General features: G+C 35.7%; 2 protein-coding genes across 6 annotated transcripts in view; both read right to left on the reverse strand.

Moving 5' to 3' along the window:
* Positions 1–502: 502 nt before the first annotated feature.
* Positions 503–9825, reverse strand: CUNH5orf24 (chromosome unknown C5orf24 homolog). Of its 3 annotated transcripts, XM_006923114.3 has the most exons (3): positions 9529–9825; positions 4522–4951; positions 503–2813 (listed from the first exon to the last, which is right to left on the reverse strand). In XM_006923114.3, exons 2-3 carry the CDS (start codon positions 4946–4948, stop codon positions 2773–2775), a joined length of 468 nt encoding a protein of 155 aa, XP_006923176.1. In that variant the 5' UTR covers positions 4949–4951; positions 9529–9825; the 3' UTR covers positions 503–2772. The 3 variants fall into 3 exon arrangements, with proteins under 3 accessions (XP_006923176.1, XP_006923175.1, XP_024896506.1); XM_006923113.3 differs by having other exon boundaries at positions 503–4951; XM_025040738.1 differs by lacking the exon at positions 9529–9825 and adding an exon at positions 9424–9504 and having other exon boundaries at positions 503–4951.
* Positions 9826–14821: 4996 nt separating this feature from the next.
* The window catches only part of DDX46 (DEAD-box helicase 46), a 44123-nt gene continuing 37062 nt past the window's right edge, over positions 14822–21882 (reverse strand). For 2 of the 3 annotated variants that reach the window (XM_025040737.1, XM_015598118.2), the window contains exons 22-23: positions 17679–17752; positions 14822–16639 (exon numbers count right to left, since the gene is read on the reverse strand). In XM_025040737.1, the coding sequence (XP_024896505.1) occupies positions 16592–16639; positions 17679–17752 (122 nt within the window). In that variant the 3' untranslated portion in view covers positions 14822–16591. The remainder of the gene's footprint in view (positions 16640–17678; positions 17753–21882) is intronic. The other variant, XM_006923115.3, reaches the window with a different exon arrangement.

The following is a 21882-nucleotide window of genomic DNA, read 5'->3' on the forward strand; positions in this document are numbered from 1 at the left end:
TCTACATATTAAGGCATTTGTCTTCTACTACGGCTTCCTTGTTCAGTATGTGAGCTGCCACGCCATAAAGCAGATGCTCGATAATTACTAAGGTTTGTTGAATTTATTAAGCCTGTTGAAAGCTTGGGAAAATTACTAATTAAAATGGTTTTTTACTTAAATAATAAATTCTCTATATTCAAGAGTGGTTCCAATACCTGTTAGAATGGCTACTATTAAAAGACAAGAAATAACAAGAAAATTCAAAGAAAGTAAGATCCATTTGGGGGGGGGAGGGGCGGAATTCAAGAAGGGGAAAAAAAGATCCATTTATAAGTTAGGATTTAAAATTACAAATATATAAATATTACTATTTTGAGAAAAACAAAAAAAGTACAGAGGGGCAGATTCCAGAAAGCACAATCCAAGAAAAATATAAGATCCAGAGTTATAAAAAAAATTTATCATTTACCATTCCCCTACTTGGAAAATACTCTGCTAAGAAATAAAGTAGTAAACACAGTTGTTTTTTAAGTAATGACTTTATTAATAAATATACATCCATATGATAATGTAGATACAAATCATGAACACTACTCCATTCCCATACACATAATTGCACACGAGTAGCTCAAGTTCATGGACATAAAATCATACACAGTATCTATTCAGACTTTTTACAGCAGAGGACAGCGTGCTTATATCAGTTAATTGGTAATTATCTTCTCCATAATTATCTGTGGAAAAAGGAAATTGTGAAACTTAAAGAATCAAAGTGGTCTGATTACTATAAGTCACATACTTGATTTGCTATAGCATTAAATTTTCCAAAAATTAAATAGATTATATGTGAGAGTACAGAATTATCTACTTGGGAGTGGAGAGGAAAAAGCAAAGGAAAGATTTAGATACACCCTAGAGTTTAATAGGATATAGTTAAGCTATAATAAAAACAGAAACCTAATAGCATTAAAATATTTCATATCCAAGAAAAAAAAGTTTTGAACAACTGTTGAGAATTTCTATATTTCACTATAAAGGGATCATAAAGTTTTACTGCATATAGAGACAATGACTGACAGAGTAGCAGTTATCAATGGCCCCTGAATTGTTCTTTTAAAGCTTCTTAGAATATAAAAGAGGTTTTGTTGTTTTTTTTTTCTTACACTGGATGGACTGGATGGATCACTTTTAACCTAATAAATGGATCCGGATAATTTTTTCCTCAATTCAAACCCTATTCTTATTTCATGAAAATATACATGTAGAGTCACACAAACATCAGTTTGGAATGAATATTACATTAACAGATGTTTATTTTAAAAAGCAAATAAAAATATAAAGAATTTTTTAGTCTAATTGAAACACTGATTTTAAAAATGTCCCCAAATATTAAAAATTAAGCAAATACTTTTCTTCCAATACAATGTACCAGAATTTTTTTTAATATCCAGTGCAAAACTCCAAAGATAGTATCAAAATCATCCCATACTAAAGATTAGTTATGCAAGATTATATGTCAAAAAATGAAAATTTCATCTGTCTTAGCTCCTTATGTTAATATAATAAATAAGACATGTTAAAATATTTTTTGAAAGAAAAAAGTAAAGCAAACTTTCTTGAACACATTATTTTCTGACCAACAGTTTTAATATAGAATAGTGAAACCTGTTTTGTGAGGAAGAAAATTACACAATATAAAATTAGCAATTTACCTTTAAAGGAATAATCATACAATGGGAGGAAAAGGCCAGTTTTCTCCAACTGATTATTAAAGTATAGGCATTTGTTTAACATGCTATTTCAGTGTTTATCATGACAAGAGACAGTGTTACAAAAGATGCACGATGTAATCTTTAGATTATAGAGAAGTAAAAATATTTTATATTTTAAAGAATTATCACTTAGATGTCTTTCTCTTCAGCATGGCACCAATAAACTGTTCACAAAGAGAAAAGGAAGTAGAATCAGATGCTCATCAGCATACAGATCTAATACTGCTCCCGTGAACAGAAAATTCAGCTTTCTAAACGATATTATCCCATCACAACTATAGCCATTTGCCTGATTTTTTTCCTGGGACATAGATCCTGATATTAATAAACACTGTTATGAACATACTTCCTTTAGTTGATTTCACCATTTCATTAACATGTATACAAAATTCATTATACAATAATACACCTGCTTTATCTTCTGACACACAGCACAGCACCACTAAGTAGATGTGCTGGAGGATGGGGAAAGGAGGAGAATGAATGCAGGAAAGGCAAGGGAGAAAGGGAAGGTTATGTGTAACAAAATCAGGAATCAAAATAAACTGAAAGGGGATGTCAAACAGACATAGCAAAAACAACAAGCAACCAAGTCCTTGACAGCAGTTTATATTATTACAAGATAGAACATTTAATTCAACTGTTTTTAGGATCAAAAGAGGATTTCTAAGCAGCCAACTGCTGAACATCATCTTGAGAAATAGCTAAATGACAGATACGTAATAAAAGTGGGTAAACATATGAATAAAGATGTAAGCTTTTGTGTGTGTCAGAAGTTACACTGTTTTGAGTAAATTATTAAAATTTTATATTGTAAGCTTCTGAAAGAAGAAACTCTTGTAACAATTTAGCTGCCAGAATGTTACAACTGATTATGTAGTCATCCAAGATTGTTCTCTATGGTTTGTGCAAAGCTAACATTGTTGAGGTCACTGTCTTAGATGCCAGTGCACACAGTCCCCACATACAATGCAACACCTCTTACTGTAAAGAGCAGCATAAAGTCCAGCTCATTGTGTCAGGCATCACTGGAACACCTGAAGGCTTGCTGCTTTTTTCCTGATAAAAAAGGTACGAAACATGACATCCATTTGCAATCAGAGTTTGCATTAACTGAGAGCAAGCCCAAACAACACAATATGCGCCTTTTTAAACTTTTAATTATTTTAAAAGCTTCTGGGTCCTGCAAATCTACATAATAATCTCAAAGGCATTTACAATCGCAAATACATACATTGGAACTTTAAAGTTCAGTGGAATTTTCTTTCAAATCCAGAGTTTATAATAGTTTATTTAGAACAAACTCAGAATAAATAAAATGTATATTAACAAAGAATATTACTTTCGGAAATGGAGAAGAGATTTCCCTCTGTCCCTAATATACATATCTACCCAATACTTTTTTTCTTTTCTATTTATCTTGCTTCTAAAGCAAACACTTGGAAAAAATTTCCTTTTGGATGAAGTGGTCTCACTGGAGCCACAATTAGATTTTTAATTAAACTAACCAACATATTTTGTACATTTCATGCATAGATGGATTCCTGTATATTTCTTAATTTGTGTTCTGACACTCAGAAAACTGCATTTTGTTTATATCAGTTTTACAGTCTACCATTCAATTCGTGTCCTTTGGTAGATATAAACCTGAAACCATAGTAAGTGCTAATACAATGGGACAATTTCTCAGGAAAAAAATAAAAAACATTCTTAATAAATGAACAACGATAATCTTTTAAGCATAATGCTTTAAAACTATATGAAAGGCAAAATGTAGTGGATATAGCTACATGCAGACCTTAAGAATGTTTCTTTTTCTAATATATTAAATATGCTATTCTCAGAATGCATTATATTTCACCAAAAATGTAATGTGCAGTTTTTATTAAAAAGTTTAATTTTCTTGTAAATATGAATTGTTTGTAGTGTTTGGTATATATGCTCTTGGTATATAGGCAATTAAAAAATACACAACCTATCATTGGTGAAAGGCAAACACTAAAGAATTCCTGTAGGAACAATGGTTAAATCAAGTAATGTCATTTAGATCAATAAATAAGAAGTTGCTTAAACCTAGAACATTAAAAATAAGATTTTTAATATCTGAAGTCTATGTAAATGCCAAAGCATACAAATATTTATGTCCTGTCTCGTGAAAATAAATGTTACAAAAACTCACAGCCATACCTCAAAAAATCCTGAATCATTAGTTTGCTTTGTTCTTTCAGTTAAAAATACCTTAGATATTATCTTTATTATATTGTAGGCTTACTTCACAAACTAACAGGTATAAAGGTTTATTATTTAGCACATAAATCATCTATTTAGAATGGCCCAAAAGTAGTAACAAAATACAAGACACAACCATAACTCTAAAGGAAAAGCAAAAATGATTCAGTTAGGTGTTACACTTAAATCTATGTACAAATTCAATGCCACTGCTCATGCCCTGAGTGCATCTGTCAGCATATGGCAGTTTCTGAGCAAAAGCAAGGGGGGGAAAAACAAATGAGAAAACAAATTTGGAAAGCGCAGGCCATAAAATCGTGTATGGCAAAATAAAACCAAGAAGCTTTGGGATTATTCACAATCTTCCTTCTAAACCTGGCCTTCCTTTCCTGCCTCATTCACTCATTGGGTGGCTTGACTTCACTGCTGGTTTCCTCTACCCCATGAACTGCTCTGCCGTGCATCATAGGGTAAGGAAAAGCAGCAGTGCCACAGCCATAACCAAGGTCAGCAAGACGGGATAGAGCTTTAATGCTACCTGGAGGTCTCCCTGGGCTGACTTTGTATCCCGCAGCTTTGGTTGTACCCAAAGGTCTGCCTGGACTTGTCTTAAATCCAGCTGCTTTGGTGGTTCCCAGGGGTCTGCCTGTGCTGGTCCGGTATCCTGCTGATTTGGTGGTTCCCGAAGGCCGGCCACGCTTACCAGATCGATTGAGATTTTTCTTTTTCTTTAGTTCATCTTTTATCTCTATGCTTCTGCCACTTGTAGTCTGCAAATGCGTTTCATTTAATGGGTCTTGCCTCTGACAAGCCATTGGTTTGTGGCTGACTGTGTGGCTGTACTTGCTTTGCTGGGAGGAATATATGTCAAACTGATCAGCAGCTCTCATGGCATCTTCACTTAGGCAGGAAGGCTTGCCAGGCCCACAGAAAGCAGGATTACTGCTGGCAACAGGATGCATCATTTTCTACCAAAAATAAAAGACAAATATGCATAAATATACATAAACAAATACGTATCTGTATGACAGCAGTCAGTGGGAAAATAGTCTGTCTTCCAACAACTATGCTACCTAAAATTAAGCTAACAGGCAGGACTCCAGACCGCTTAGAAATAAACACACATCGGCAAATACAAAGATACTTATTTTTCTCAATTTAAATACAAGAAGGGACAAATGCCATACAAACTCAACTACACTACTAATTTAGTAGCCATAATGTTCTCTCCTTAGGAACTGGAAATGTGTATAGACAGAAAATCTGTTGTATTTTATAGGCTCTTTTCTTCTAGATTACTAAACCCCAAAAGGAACACAAAAAAGACAAAAACTCTTATTAATATGATTGTTTTATTTCAGTTTGCTGAACATCCTTAGAATGTCTCCCTTTGAGCTTTTATTACATTTCTCACATGTATACTTCTGATCTGGTCAGTTTTCGCAAGATGAACACTTCCTCGTGATTATCATAATTGATTATTTATACAGAATCCTGAGTGTATGTTACACTTTACAAAAGATGGAATATGCCAAACAAAGAACATAATCTCTTGGCCTAAGGTACTGACTTCCTTCAAACTACTCTATCCAAACAGGAGACAGTACCAAGAGTAACCAAAGGTTAAAAATGAATGAACATTTATACAAACAATTGAGATTTACAATACAAATATATGGGTAATAACAATAATAAAATACTCTCTATTTTGAAGATATGGTTATCAAGACAAAAAGTTGAATGTACAACACTGTTTTCTCCCTTGACCATAAATATGGTGTGGAACTTTTCCCCTTACAAGAGCTCTGTGACTTATTAACAAACAATCCAAAGTCTGTTTTGTCTGTGAGGACATCCCTGTGATCTTTTTTTCTCTTTATAAAGGACGTATTACAAACACCGCCATAACAAGCCAGCCCTAGTCATATGGTTAAGAAACATGGTAAATGAGCATTTACATATAATAGAATATTATATTTAAAAAAGATAAGGGTACCAATTCAGATTTAGAGAAAGAGTCACAAATGTATATTAAGGCCTAGCCAGCCCCAAGTTGTTAGATGTTTCCCTATATCCTTCGTACATGCAAAACTGCACCAAAATCTCATGAAAATAGTTACTGCCAGAGGCTAAAAACAGATAATTAATGTGAGACAAAACCACTGTAAATTTATTTCAGTTTATAAAGGCAAAAGGAAATGAGAATCAAGTCATATAACTGAATTCTGTTAAATTACTAAGTATTTGCTGACAATCAACAGATATAGAGCTGTTGGCCATAGCTTAAAGTCTTAATTAACTATGAAGGAAAAACACCTACAATGAGAAGCTACTTGTTTATAGCAGAAGCTTGATAAAGAACATAAATCAAGACTAAGCTAAACAAAAATATTAAAAAGAGTAATTCTTCACTAATTCTCCAAAGATATAACAAGAACTAGTTTATTATCACTAACTCAAATTCTAATTTCAGATGAGAAATCAGGAGAGATCATCAAGATGTGTTCCAAATGTAATATTAGTTGAAAGTGAACAGTTTTTGAGTACTTTCTATGTGTCAGGTAGTTGTACATTATCTGACTTAAACATCACCACAACTCTTTAAGGAACATACTATTTTTAACTCTGTTTTACAGAAACTGAGGCACAGACTTTAAGCAACTCGCCAAGGTCACACTTAGGAAACGGTAAAGCCAAATATGAATTCAGATAATCTAACTTCAGAACCAACAATATCAGAATAGTATACCAGGGTTTCTCAATAGTAGCAGTATTATTTGGGTCATAGAATTCTTGGTTGTGGAGGGTTGTCCTGTGCATTGTAAAATACTTAGCAGCATCCCTGGCCTCTACCCATAGGTGTCAGTAGCTAACCCTCCCTCAATTTGTGACGACCAAACATTTCTCCAGATATTGCCAAATAGTCCTTAAAGGGCAAAATCCATCCCTTACAATGAGAATCACTCAGCTATGCTAAAATGAAAACATGGGACCCAATTTAAAATAGTCCCAAGTTTTTATTCACCTCTTTAGCTACTACCTCTTCACACATCCACAAAAACCTTTCTGTTGATAACATTTACAAATAGCTTTGTTTTCCAAAGTGAAGAAAAGCCCATGTTGGGATCTGTGAAGTGACCAACCACATTCCTCTCCCCTTCAAGTTATAAACTGATTGAGAAATATACACACAAATTAGATAGAAATCAAAACACTAGTTTATTTCCAAGAAAGCTGGACCAGAGACCAATTGCAAATACAAACAAAACAAAACACAGTCAGACCTTTGAACAGAAGATTATAAAAGAAAAGGTGACTCCTTTTTCAATTTTATTAGTCAGAAATCACCCTGCTGGAAAGCTCTAGTAAAAAATAGTAGAAAGGTCCAAGTTCTCTTCCGCAGGTGGCACAGCCAGTAAAGGGAGAAAATTTTCTTTCTACAATCTGTTTCACTGCTTTATAGTTCATGCCTTTTAAGTTCCTATCACTAACTTGCCAAAACCTTTCCTCTGGACCTTACTTTCTTTAACTTCATCTTCTCTTAATATATCAGAACACTAACCATCATCTATTAGCACTCAGTATATATGGAATCTGCTTATATTATGTTAGCCTTTTAGAGGCAAGATGCTGCCATATATCCTTTATTCAGATACAAACAAACTGGAGGTGGGGGGGAACCAAACACACCATTAAAAAGTAGACCTGCAATTTTTTTTTAAAAAAAATGCACCCATCTCCTATTCCTTTAATCTTTTCCAGGAATTTATGAATTAGGTTTGTATCATATTAATTTAATTCTGATGAAGCTCACATTTATTGAGGTCCAACTCCATGCAAAACACTATTCTAAGCACTAAAACACAAAATAGGAGTAAGGCTGTTTATTCCAATGGAAAGACAATGACACACTTAAAGAATATGTCTAAATGGCAAGTCTTCTATATGTTTTGTGATTTCCCCACTGCTGCCAAGAAATCGAACAGTATTCTGGCTTATTCGATAAATGAGTAACAACCTAGGTAAGAAATTTATTGACAATTACCCATGTCAACAGTTAACTAGAAAAGCAAACAAAGCTAAAACCAATCCTTATTTACTTTCAGATTTCAACCTGTTAAGACAGCAGTCAGCACCATTAGATCCTTGTGTGCATGAATTTATATATATTTATATGCATTATTTACATATACAAGCATTAATTCTATATTTAATGCTTCCCTACTCCCACTTCTGGGCTTGCCAACTAACTGTTCTTTCTTCAAAGACTCTTCCCATACTAGAGTTCACTGAGGGGTATGCAGGGCACATTTCTTACGAGTCAGAATGAATACTACATTTCCAGAAAGTTTGCACTAATGAAAGCCAAGAATTACAGAACAGACTGTGTAGACTACCAGAGATTAATTACCTTCTAAAATGATTCACTGGATGTAAGGGCGCCAGCTACGAGCTTCTATATATTTTAACTATGACTAAATTAGAATTTTTAAAGCATGTGCTAGAGCCTGCCATCCCTAAAACTGTTTTACTGTGTGTTTAACCCCTCGAGTCTTTTGGTGAGCAGTTATTTATGAAATAAGCCCTTTCCCTTCTCTTGAATGTGGCAATCACTGCCAACATAAAGAACTATAACTATTTTTAGTAACTTCACAAAACATTCATGAAGTCTTCTAAACACGGAGAAAATTTTCATTTCAAGAATTCTAAGTCTTGCTCTCTTCCAAAGATCAAACATCACATAATTCTCAGAGATTTATTTCAGGTCATTTGGCTCTAACAATTACATAGACCCATAGACAATTTTACTATTCTAAATGAAAGTCCATTTGTGGCCCACCTCAATCACCCAGAAAGTCCATTCAGCAAAGACTGAAACAAATGCCCGTAGCCACGCATCCTGCTCCACCATGGAAAGTTTTGATACTAGAACATAAATAACGGCCTTCTTTGTCTTCCCTCTACTCCTTAATTGTGCCCCACAGCGCAGTTTCGCCAGTGCAAGAATCCTTAGTTGACACGAGGCGTCTAGAAATGTATTTATTACCTGTTATGCCCGAAAGAGATTATTAATGTATCGGCAATAACAACTTTGCAGATGATACACGCCCACACTAGAGAAACGGCTGTGTACCCTCCAATAATCAAGATTCCTAACCCGCTGTGGAGTTCGGCAAGCTGTAGAAGTCCACAGGCCGCTCCATCTAGACGTCCATATCGAAAACGGCAGGCTTTAATATAAAGTGTGGAGGGAGGACTGCTGATTTTGACCTCTCTATGAAAAGAAAGGGTGACCCCCCACACACACACACACACTCCCTCCGCAAGAGGAATTTCCCCCCAATAATGGCACCAAGCGCAGGCTAGGTCCGGGGCCCCTCCTCTTGCTCAGGGCTAGGCCAGAGCTCCTCTCCCGGACGGGTCGGAGACCTTTTCTCACCAGCTGGCAGGCCCCCTTTCTTGACGGCTCGTTGCCTTCTCCACGAGCGCCCGCGCTGGGACTCTGCTCCCATCCAAGCTGACAACCCCCCGCACGCCCACATACCTCAGCGGCTAGTAGCCCGGCCCCTCAGCGCGCCCAGGGGCTGCCCATCGGCTGGGAACCTCACGCTGGCGCCGCTTCCTTCCCAGCCCGCCGCCTCTGCACTGCGCGAGGAAGAGCCCAAGACAGAGGCAGACAGATAGAGCGGCGGCAGCAGCGAGGTGGACGATGGCTCTCGGCTCCGGCCGCTGGCTCCCGGCTCCGGCCGCGACCACTGCTCCGGGTCCTGCCCCGGACGCAAGAGGAAGAGGCCGCCACAGCCCTGTGCTGCTAGGGGAGGGACGTGCGCGAACTCGCGAGGACTACGCATGCGCACGCACACGCACATCGCGAGATCCAATCTCCCGCCGAGGAGAAGCACGCAAGCTCGAGGAAAGTAGCCTAGAAAGCCAGGCTGCGCTTGCGCTTCGTGGGGACCGTCGTGGGGACCAATAGGAGGGGGGCTTAAACCCGAGCTTCTTGCACGGAGCTGGGCTAGAGGGACCCAGCAAAAGGGAAATAACTTGCTTATGCGGGTTGATTTTCACCCCAATTCTGTGATGCTAGAACTACTACTGAGCCCATTTCTCAAGTTACAGGATTAATAAATAGTGGTTAGGATTTAAACCCAGCAGCTTTGTTGTTCCAGGAAACTATGCTTTTAATCGCTGTTGGCATAAAGATTTAGTCTTATTGTGGTTGGTGCTGCCCAAAGAATGTTAACAGGACTCAGCCTCTACCCTTTAGTTGCTTATGGACGGGTAAGGTTGGACCGACTGCAAACGAAATAGAGAGAATTCAAATAATAGGTGTTTGGACCCTCAGGCCTCGATCATGTAATGAAAAGCCTCATTTTGTGGGACATCTGTAACTTAAAAGGTGTTTACATCCATGACTTTAGAATTGTCATATTCGTCATTCCACCATCACAGGAAGGATAGGAGAAGTAGTTTGGTTACAAACTCCAACCTTTTTTTGTAGTTATCGTGAGATTTTTGGCATATCAGTCACTCCATAGAAGCCACTTAGCAGAAGACATTAGTTTCCCCAGTTCTTCCTTCCATGAAGTTGAAGATGTCAGGAGAGTTAGGAAATCTCCTGAGATGAAGACACTTGTAGGAGGTGCGAAGAGGCTAGAAATGGGTACCTGTCGTTTTTGTCCATGCAATGAAGAACGTTTGAGAAGATAATCCTTAGCACTGAGTGCTACAACTAGCACAGTTCTTGGCCAGGTACTGCTGCCAGAAGGAGAGGAGGAGCAACAGTTTTACTGGATGAACACCCAAGCCAAGAGGGAAACCAAATTCAGGACATAAAACAGGCAAGCCCATTTATTTTCTGGCAGGCTGGGTTTCCTAACATGATTCTAAATATTCTAACCAATTACTCCTATAAAACGCTAGAAAACAATACCATACAAACAATAGTATTATCTATAAAATACCAATATATAAAACAGCTAAAAAATGTACACATGAGAGCATATTAAGTATCCTTTAATAAAACTTTAAAATTTTTCTCTAAGTTTTTATTTTTGAAGTGGAATTTGACAATGCATTGTAGTACTTCCATATCCTGACTATTCCAGATCCGTAACTAAACTTTTACCTGAAATGGCATTTGTACATAAAACCACTTAAGAAACAAACTTTTGTACTAACGAGGTCAAATTAATTTGCAGCATGTAGTAGTCAGAGCAATAGAAGTATTCATATGTTCCTGGTTTTGAATGCCTTTTTGCATCCTATGTACCTTGGGCATGTCACGGCTCTTTCCAAGTTTTTGTATGTGTGAAATGAAGATTGTCCTTGCAGGGCTGTGAAATGAAATGAGCTAATAGGTAGAAATATGCACTTCAATCCTAGGTTTGTGGACAAGCAATAAGTAAATTCAACAGATATTTATTGAATGGAAGGCACTGGGGATACAGGTCAGATGTGGTCCCTCATCTCGGAAGTTTACCTTTAGTGAAGTGGACAAAACTCGTGTAATCAGAACACAGCGTTAAATGCAAAGATCTGGTGTTTCCTGATAATTATTTCAAGTTGGTCTTAATGAGGTGCTACAGTATGCACAATACAGGTACAACTAGTGCTGAATGTAGAGGCTTTTTCAAGAGTATAACCATTTATCATCACTTGTTATAACACGAGCACACTTTTAAATGTCACACTTACATGACTTATCTCCCATTTCTTCTTCAAGGGTGTACACCCCTGTAATACAATTTGGACACAAAAATTTTTCATTCCTTCTCCAACAGCTTTAGTCTGGCCCAGTGAAGGCCAAATCATTTTTGAATGATAAATGGTGATTGTATAATGTGACTGGCCATAAAAGGAATCTATCTAGAACTGGGAGCTGGCTGCCTCTAAAGACCTTTCAATTGAGACAAGAAGAGTTCTTAAATACTTTCATTTGAACTGAAAGATATACATTAAAAAAAAAAGAATCTCGATTTCTAGATTTTGGTTTATCAGCCACTGGTTGTCCTTGCTAGGTATACAATTTACACCAATATTGAAAGGCAAAGCAATATGGAAAGATAGCTTAAGAAACTCATTCCCATTCATTCATCAATGGTAACAGTACCAGTATTTATTGAATGCTCACCATATGCCAGGCACTGTCTTTGTATGCTTTAAGGCTTTGTATGTATTATTTTGCCTCATCTTCACAACAACCCTGGAAGGTATTATCATATCTCCATTTTATATATGAAAAAACAGATGTTTTAAAGTAAGCAACTTGCCTAAAGTTGTCCAATATATGTGAATTTATTTTGAATTATGTATATGAAGTTGTACCTATTCTGTAATAATATATATATATATACACAATATACCATGTAACACCATATTATAAATATAGCCAAAAAAATTTAAAGGATGAAAATTTAAAATAAATAAAAGCCCCAATATATCCATCTTGCTTTCCAGTGGCTTACTATACACATGCCCCACTTTGGAGACCGTTGCTTTGTATCACAGGAAGTCAAGATCCAAGAGCAAAAGAAACTGAAGATTATCAGTGGGTTTCAGACTTGGATATGTTTCACAGAATCATTACCACCCCAGACACACTTATAATAGCAACACCAGACCAATAAAAAGTTACAGAGGAACTTGTGCTCTCTTTGAAGCTCCCAGGCACTCACTCCTCTGCTCTCTCCTCCGGGCTTCTCAAATCTGAAACTTGGGCCTTAGACTGGCTTGCGGGATGGAGGACTCTTTTTCAAAAGTCCACAGTTTAGTTCTGGGAGTCTCAGCTCCCAAAGACTCTCTTTGGCAAAGGCAGAGGAAATACTGCCTTCAAGGATCCTTGTACTAGCTTGACTCAGATACCTGAAAGCCTGCTAGGAACTTAGGAATAAAGGCCAAACACACCTTACCAGCCAAGGTTGCTAGAAGTGCCTGGAGTTGATAGGCTGCTAAAAATCCATCTACTATGAAGTGCCAAATTCAAATGATATGCTTTCCGTGGACAAAGAGCACATTTCTCATACTGAATCCTCATATTTTCTTTATTCCACAATAGTCAAAACTGTAAATGAGGACTATTATTCAAAACATGGACTATCAGGTATTTCCATATATTAAAATAATTAGGATTTTTTAAATTATGAAACTAGCTTTTACAATAATGCTAATACTGTCTGAGAGTGTAATGATTCTGTCTGAGAGTGTAACTCTGAGTTACAATTCTCCAAAGGGGTTAAAACTTTTTCATTTTGTACTTTTCCCTCCACAACAAAATGAGGTTAATGCAAAGTTAGAATTTCTTTTTAAAGGCTTGAGCTTCAAAATCATGAACTCCTATAAGCTGATCCCATATTTGGAAGAGAACGGTGTCGAGAAAAATAATCAAAAGTAAATCCCTCACCAGTCATGTGGTTTCATAGTATGTACTTACATGTTAACACATACACCAGCTAAGCCGTAAGGCACTAAAAAGGTGAGACCATTGATACTGTGGGGATTTTGCAAAGAATACATTTGTTTATACGTGTTCTTCACATTTCTCCTTGGATTCCTGCCTGAGGAAAAGCATAAGTTGATATATAACTTATAATCTCATATCAAGTATCTATAATTGGTAACATATCAAAGAATCTTTACCTAGTGAGGGAAATGTAGCCACCTTCAGCTCCAGAGAGCTGGCCTAAGAGCAGAACATATGCTTCACTAAGCAGTGTGTACGAAGATGTTATACTTACTCTGTGTTAAAGGCCCGACTCCAATGAGATTTTATTAAGGTTTTCTGATGGTTGTAACACCTAAACAATAAAAGTTAAGACAGCCTCTCTACCCCCATACACATATTCATCTCTACATATCTTTTTTAAACATTAACTTCAGTTTTTCATACCAGAAGCAGAAGGTATAAGAAAATGCCAGCAGATTCCAATTTTTACATAAAACTGAGTGCCAAAATGAGAACTGGTAGCTCTCGACTCAAATCTAAGAAGAGTGTTTTTATGGTCCACATTAGGCTAGCCACTCAGAATTCTTGCCTGCTCTAAGAACTTAGACTCCATTATCTACAAAGCACAAAAATGGAGCATTTTACTAAACAAAGTGTAGGTTCTTACCCTAGAGTTCATTTCAACTACCATCCCCTCCCCCTCAGCTCCTATCTTAAACAAGCACGATGTTATGTCACTAAAGGACATTAGCTGATGGTTTTATAAAGCAATGCAAAGCAGCATAGAGAAAAGAGCTCACACACAGCCAAGTTACATCTTTGGAGGCTTGGCTTTCTAGCTTGTGATTCTTAAGATGCTGATATACTACTTAGAAGCAGGCCCCACAGCTGACTTCGTGGGCTTTTAAAATCCCAAGTACTCAAGAGCTGGTTCTGCTCAAACAAAAACCTCTTTACATATACAGAATGCCTGCCTCAAAAGAAAGCTTGCATTCAAGTGAACTGTGACTACCAGTTGAATACCATGCCTATACCAATAAGGCTGGTAAGACATGAAATATATCAAATAATAAAGTGTCTAAAAGGAGTCGGAGAGAATTTAGTCATTATTATTTAATTCTATACTTCCATTTTCATGATAAGAGTGTCACTGTAGTAAAATGCCAACCGGCACATGAACCTATTATTTTATCTATAAGCCTAATGTCTTATGCCAAATAAAACACCATAAAAGACTAAGAGGCTTCTTCAGGAAGGTATTTTTGGACAGAACTATATATTTTGGGTAGCAAGTTGCTAGAATTTTAAAATAAAGACAGAGAATACAATACTTCGCTCACATGCCTACCAATGTAAACATTTATATAAACAGCAGAAAACATTTCAGCAAAGATAATTTTAGGAAAAAGAGACTGAATTCACTTTATTTTATAATGAGTTTAGAAAACATGAGCAAATCTTGATATTGCATTAGAAAACAAATTAGTCTGTACATCATTCAATATTTAAAAATCAATGTGACGCTAAAAAAATGTAATAACAAAAATGTTTCGTTTTAGAATGAAATACTATCACTGGTTTATTACAACTAGATATACAAACATAAAGGTAGGATTGCTAAAATGGCATAAAACTTTGAATCTCAAAGTGATCCAGCAGGCTGAAAGGAGCACCAGTTGTCACCAATGTGGGACTGCCACATATTCTATCAAAGGAACAATTAGGTAATAAAAATAAGCAAATAAATAAATTGGGAGGGAAAAGGAGCCCAAGATGTCTGGAATTTTAGAGTAAATGGTTTATTTGGTTCTGTTGTTACATGTGTTTGTTTTGTCTTTTCTTCCTCCAAGAAAGAGAATGATGTGAGGAACCCAAGAATATTTCCCAGTTATATCTTAGTTTTTCAGTAAGGATACTTGATATTGAAGAAATGATTGATACTCCTTGTCACTTTAATATCACTTTAATGTGATATTAAAATAATTTGTTTTTATGGTATACTTTGATTTTTTTCCCTAAAAACTCCAAGAATATTCAAAGGAACTTCTATATCTCTTAATTTAAGAAATATATATATTACTGAAACTGAAAATTTTCTTTTTCCAAGAAGTGAGAACAAAAATATAAAGTTCTAATACCAGGACTCTTGAAAAGAATATTATATCCAATTATAACAATATAAATTAGACTATTCAGGAAATATATGAGGGCTCAAAAATATTTTTGATTTATGATTCCTTATGAACTGAATTTCACTGAGATGCTTCTGTCTAAGTCTAAAACATGGGTATCATTATGTTTGAACGTTTTTGAGAAAATTCACAATGTACTCAATAATCCTAAAGAGAAATCAGATTAAAACTGGTAGGGTATTTATATGTGCAAATGTATAAACAAACACTTTCAGGAAGAAAAAGAAACTATATTAATATTTACAGGCTACAAATCACTTTCTTTTAAGGAAGATTAGAAAAGTTAGTAGCTAGATGTAGAGCCAGAGGCTGTGAGGGGAACCTAAAAGTAGTAAATACTAAAACTCTTTGCAGTGTAAAGAAATGCAAAAGACTCTTATACTACAAATGTTTAATTTTATAAAACCAAAAAGCAGTCCAACTATTGCCCATTTACGATGATAAAAATTGAAACAAAAACTCTGAACCCATTTTGTAAAAATTCTATTATAACATTCCTAAATTCAGTTCACATTGTTCCACTGAGTCAAGTAAGATTTAAGCTTCGGGGAGGACATAAAATTAGACAAAGAATTTTACCTTTTCTGAAGAGATGGTCACAATTTCATTGTAAGAGGGTAGGGTGAATAGCCCCTTAGCAACTTGTATACTTTATTACTTTCAACAGAAAAGTCCAAATATTTCCACTTTTTTTAACTTCTAGAATATTATCTGGATATTTAAGATGGTGATATTTAAGCTTTACATTATAGGACATCATACTCTGAAAACAAGCCTGTTTTAAATATAGTTTGATAATTCTGAGGGTACTTACTGAAAGAAGATTTCTTTAGCAAATACTGGTTTCTTGTATTTAAAAAATCAGCAAGACAGAATTTTAAAAATCTTAATTTACAATACACTGTAAACTGTAGATGACAACTGCCACATGTATCACGACCAACACATGTAAAAAGTTTTTCCATATGTTTTTATAAGACTTTGTATCTTCCTTTATTTGTTGGTTGATATGAATTTTGCTATAATGGAAAATAAAAGATACATGGTCAGAAAAAGCAAAACAAAAAACAAAAAAAGGAAAAGGAAGATAATTTCCTGTATAAAATATTAAGGTAATTTCCTGTACTAAATAATAAAGCAATCAGACATTTAAAATAAAAAATGTTAACATTAGATGGAAGAAGAAAGAACTGTTCAATAAATAATCATTTCTCTGTTCACTGGACTACCTGACAACTATTTGAACCAACTTAATGGTGATGGCATCAAGGTTCTTTTTCTATCACTCCTTAGTGAAATAGTCTAAAGCACTTGATTTAAAGGTGGTTTTTCTTCTTCCTTCTTTTTTTGTACCTTATCTTTAAACCATTTATCTCCGCAAAAGAATGTTCTTGCAAACGGAATTTTAGAAAAGACCTCAAAAACACATTCTTAGAGAAGGGATAGTTAATTTCCTTTCAAAGGGCACTCTTCCCCATGCACACTGTAAGAACAGTTTTCAGGCTTCAACTGATACTAAAGACACAGGGATGTGTCTGCCTCCTTTGGAAAGGTGATCTATAAAAGGAGCTTTTCCAAAATCAAATTAAGTCCTTACCTAAGTTTAAAAACACTGACAATACCTGTATTAGTAAAAATGTAGAGAAATTGGAATTTTCATACAATGCTGGGGGGAATGTAAATTGGAAAATTATTCGGTAATATCAAGTTAAAGCTAAACTGCACATATCCTACAATTAGTAATTCTACTCTAAGGTATATACTCAAGAAAAAAAAATCACACTAATGTGTATCAAAGAGACATGGAAAAATGTTTACAGAAGTGTTATTCAAAAAACCAAAAACTAAAATAACCCCAAAGTCCAAGATATAAATTAATTGTGGTATAGTCACATAATTAAATACTACACAGCCATGAAAAAATAGTGATAACATCAGTGTGCTTCTTACTTTGTGAAAATGTGAGCTATGTTTATGATTTGTGTACTTTTCTATATTTACATTATAGCCTAATAAAACATTTACTAAAACAAATAAGTCCTTGAGGTTTTCACTCACCAGGCGGATCAGTTCTTCTTTTATGAGCCTGGTGATTTCTGCCTTTGCTTTCTGTACAGCCAATTCATTGGCACCTAGTGAGCAAGGGGAAAACATTATTCATATTACTAGAATTACACTGGATGTTTATCCATGTCAAGGAGGTCCAACAAGAATACTATAGGTGACTTTCCAGAATACTGTACTGCCTGCCAAGATAGCCTTTCAATACCTGGTGGAACATCATCCACATTATATAATGGCTGCTTATTATTCTCATTACTTTTAGAGTTTCAAATGTAGCAAGTGAGGTCATATTACATGTAGTATTAATGGTTCTTTTATGTTGACTAAAAAGTATAAAGAAAAGATCAGCAATTTGTCCAAGAGAATAGGAAAAATTTCAAGGGAAATATAACTTCCTTGGTTCATTTATTTAACAAATGTTTCAGAAAGCTGTCATCTGAGCAGTCTTAAATATGAATGGAGGACTAGCCAAGCTGAAGAAGAGATGACATAGAGGGTATTTTGCAAAGGGAACCACATGTACAATGGTATAGATTAAGAAAGGCATGCTTAATTACTGAAGCGTAAAAGTAATATTCCATAGTTGGAAAACAGAATATGTAAGGACATAGCCAGATAGCAAAGTGGATGAGACAGGCATTCACACAGTTACAGAAACATTCATTCATATGGTTATTAATTCAAGAAAAAGTTAAGTACGCATCATGTATCGTGAGATTCGTTATACAAAAAACTCATTTATGCTCTTTATAACCTTGTAGACTACTAGAAAAAAGAACTTGTAAAGATATTACAACAGAATGAGTGGCGATGAAGTAGTCTACCAGAATAACTTTTAATATCACTTTTAAGAAGCTTTCCTCAGCAGTTTTTTTCTTCATTCCTCTCACAAGACTGTGTTCACACCTCCACAAAAACACATTTTTTAGGTAGAATGGACAAAATACTTTTTTCTGACTAGATATGAACAGTGAAGAAGAGGTACAAAGTAAGATGCTAAGAGCTGAGTAGCAAGTAAAGTACGATGTAAAGATTATGAACCCAAAAGGAAGAACAGGTGTTATCAGCAGTGATGGTGGGTGAAACTCAATTCTGAGATCACTATAATTGAGGTGCTCATGGGACATATAGTTGGAAAGGTCAATAAGGCCAATGGAAATACGAAACAAGTTCAGGAGAGACAGATTTTAGAGAGCCATCAGGGAACATGTGGAGGGATCTGAAGCCAGGGGACAATGCTAGGGAGTAGGTAAGTCTAGAGAGGTAGCATAGCGCACACTAAGAGGAAAAGAGCTAGACCAAAGAAGTGGACTAAAGATTAAGGACTGGAAGTGGAATGTCAGAGAATAAAAGGGGAACTAGGGTTGCAATGTAAAGAACTACCTTTTAATCATTCTATATAGAAAACCAAATGAGGAAAACAATGCACAAGAAATGTGAAAAATTTCCCCCTTATTAGATGTGAATAACCTTCTTGACTCCAGGGAGAGGAAAGGAGGGGTGGAGGAGAGAATGGGGAAGGAGAGGGGAGGAAAGAAGAAGAGGAAGAGGGAGAAGAAACAGTTTAACAATAGGAAGAAAAGGGCCTTGAGTATGGTTGTGAAGTCATAGCCACCAACGAAAACGTTTTTAAATGGGGGCGCTGGAAGGGAAGAGAGGTGGATGAGAGTGAAACAAGGGTAGAATCAAGAGCCAAGCCAGAATGAAAATTACAACCAAAATGAAATTCAGGAGGAAAATATGCTACCTGGCATAAACTGAAGTTTGTTGATAATTCCGTTCTATTTTAAAAAGAAAAATGACACTCTCACCTAGATCTAAATGGAAGAGTGATTTTTCTACTTTAGTTAGACCCTGACCATTTGGACTAGTTTAAATTTCTGACTTAACACAGCTTCTTTAGGTAATAGATTACATATGTTTATAAGCTGCCATGAAAAAGAGGCATTTCCTTTCATTGGTCCTAAAACAACTCTGGCTGCTTTTAAGGGATTCTCCACTAGTAAAAAGAGAGTCACAAAACAGGCTATAAATTATACAGGGTGGCTAAGCACGTAAGTCCTTCCTGTTCTCCTTCCCGCTGCCTGGTGGGAGGCCTGGAGCTGCTGAGCCATACAGAGCCTCCAAGGAGCCAGGCAGTGGGGTCCCTCCAATTATAGAACTAGAAACAGATGACACTAGGCTCCTTGCAACACCTGTTTTCATCCTATTAGTGTTCAGTTGATTCTGTTGGAGTTTAAAAAACTAAAAGATTCTTTAAAATCTACTCATCTATGAAAATTTTTCAAAGATTTAGATCATTTTAATTATCAATCTCCAGCTCTTATTTAGTCTCTAGAATTTAAGATTCATTTTTGACAAGGTTATCTTTTCACTGGGAGGGGGGTAAGCTTATTTAGATTATAAAAACTAGGCATTATTTCCTGAGTACAAGTTGACAGTGAAAAGAAGTGACCAGAACCACTCTAGGTGGACAGAAAAGTCAATAGGAGCTGTGGGTTTCTCAATTCACTTGAGAGTACAGGAGGTATATTCTGATAAAATTACATGTAAACTAAACTTTGATATATTATACTATACTAAACAAGCATAATTACTTTTAAATTAATAAACTACATAGAGGATCCCTTTTCAGAGCAGTCATGTCTCTGCTTTAGCTCTTTATAAGGTAGACATTTAAAATACTGGTTTTGCTTAAATGATACTCATGATATTCAAGCTGAGGCTAAATGCTGCCTCTATAAAAAAAATTTTATCATCAGATTCCACTGGATGACATTGTGTCTCCACCCTGTATGGCCTCATGAACAAAGTAGTAAGGGACACCTGTCCAATTCCAAGTGCAGAAAGATGTCAGCGTAACTTTCTCTCCTTAAAAATCTGGATCCCAACAACTCCCCTATCACTACGAAATAAGGAACAGTCTCACGTGATTTAGAAACACACTGAGTCACTAGCAGACGAAAAGTCTTTCAGGATACATAAAAGGGTACCATTTAAAAACCTGACTTGAAATAGATGAGTCAGTTTCTCAGTCACAATCACAAACAAAAAAATGCAATTTGCCTAGTTCTGGACCCTCATCCTTTATACACCATTTAAAAACATGTATGAATCTTATTTTACAATAATGGTAGAATGGCAATAACATGGAAAATATAAAGGCTGCATCTGAGTTCTGTGTTGGTCACAATTCATCATTATTAATTTTAAAAAGCCCTATAGTGAGAGTGACACTGGTGAAAATGGCAGAGCAGGGAACTCCAAAAGCCTGTTCCTCTACAAAAGCAGCAAATAAACTTGGAAAAACTATTAAAATCAACTTTATCGGAACTCTGAAAACTAATCAAAAGTTTACAGAAACCAGGCAAACACTTATTAAAAAAAAAAAGGCTTAATCTTGGTAACAGAACTTTTCAGTGTTTTAAGTTTGACCCCATCAGGCATTTTTGGCCAGGAAACAATTTCTGTTTAGAGGTAAATGGGATGCATACTGAACATGTGTTTCTCTTGTTGTAGTCTTTATAAAGAAGCCACATAAAAACAATTAGAGGTCACTGATTAAAAGGAAAGTGACTTAAATAGGCACAGTACTAATTTATTTTCTGTGAAATTCTGTCTGTTTTGGCCAGAAAAGAATCAAACTCTAAAAATAATACCTAACATAATTAAATCATTTTAGTTTATCTTTTACTATGAAGCTTACCTAAAATTATAAAATCTTCGCAAAAATCAAAAGATCTGCCAAAATATAACAAGAAAAAGTTAACTAGTGACACCTTTTTTAGAAAGTTCTTTCAGTGGATCTAAATCATCTTCCACTGATCTTTCCAACAACAAATTTTAGAGCTGAGCTATCTAATAGAGTAGCTACCAGCCATGTTGTTAATTTAAATTTATAAAATTTAAATAATTTAAAATTTCTCAGTCACAATGGCCATGTTTCAAGTGCTCCACAGCCATCACAGTGAGTTCTATTGGACAGTGGCTGCTTTAGAGAAATCAGATGGATATGCCTGACAAATATTTTGTGTCCTGAAGAAGCTATAGAGCTTAATAAGATGCGTTATTCAGAAAATTTATCAAGTGTCTATCACTGGAAATACAGCAGGTAACAGCCACTGCATTCAGAGTCACTGCATTCTAGGAAGGAAGACACAACAAGTAGAGATAAAATGTCCATGTCATGAGCACCATG

Source organism: Pteropus alecto, unplaced genomic scaffold (genome assembly GCF_000325575.1).
Source record: "Pteropus alecto unplaced genomic scaffold, ASM32557v1 scaffold78, whole genome shotgun sequence".
Lineage (NCBI taxonomy): Eukaryota > Metazoa > Chordata > Mammalia > Chiroptera > Pteropodidae > Pteropus > Pteropus alecto.

Bases quoted from the DNA above. Each gene is read 5' to 3' on its own strand.
- CUNH5orf24 (XM_006923113.3), bottom strand. From the start codon at position 4,948: ATGATGCATCCTGTTGCCAGCAGTAATCCTGCTTTCTGTGGGCCTGGC.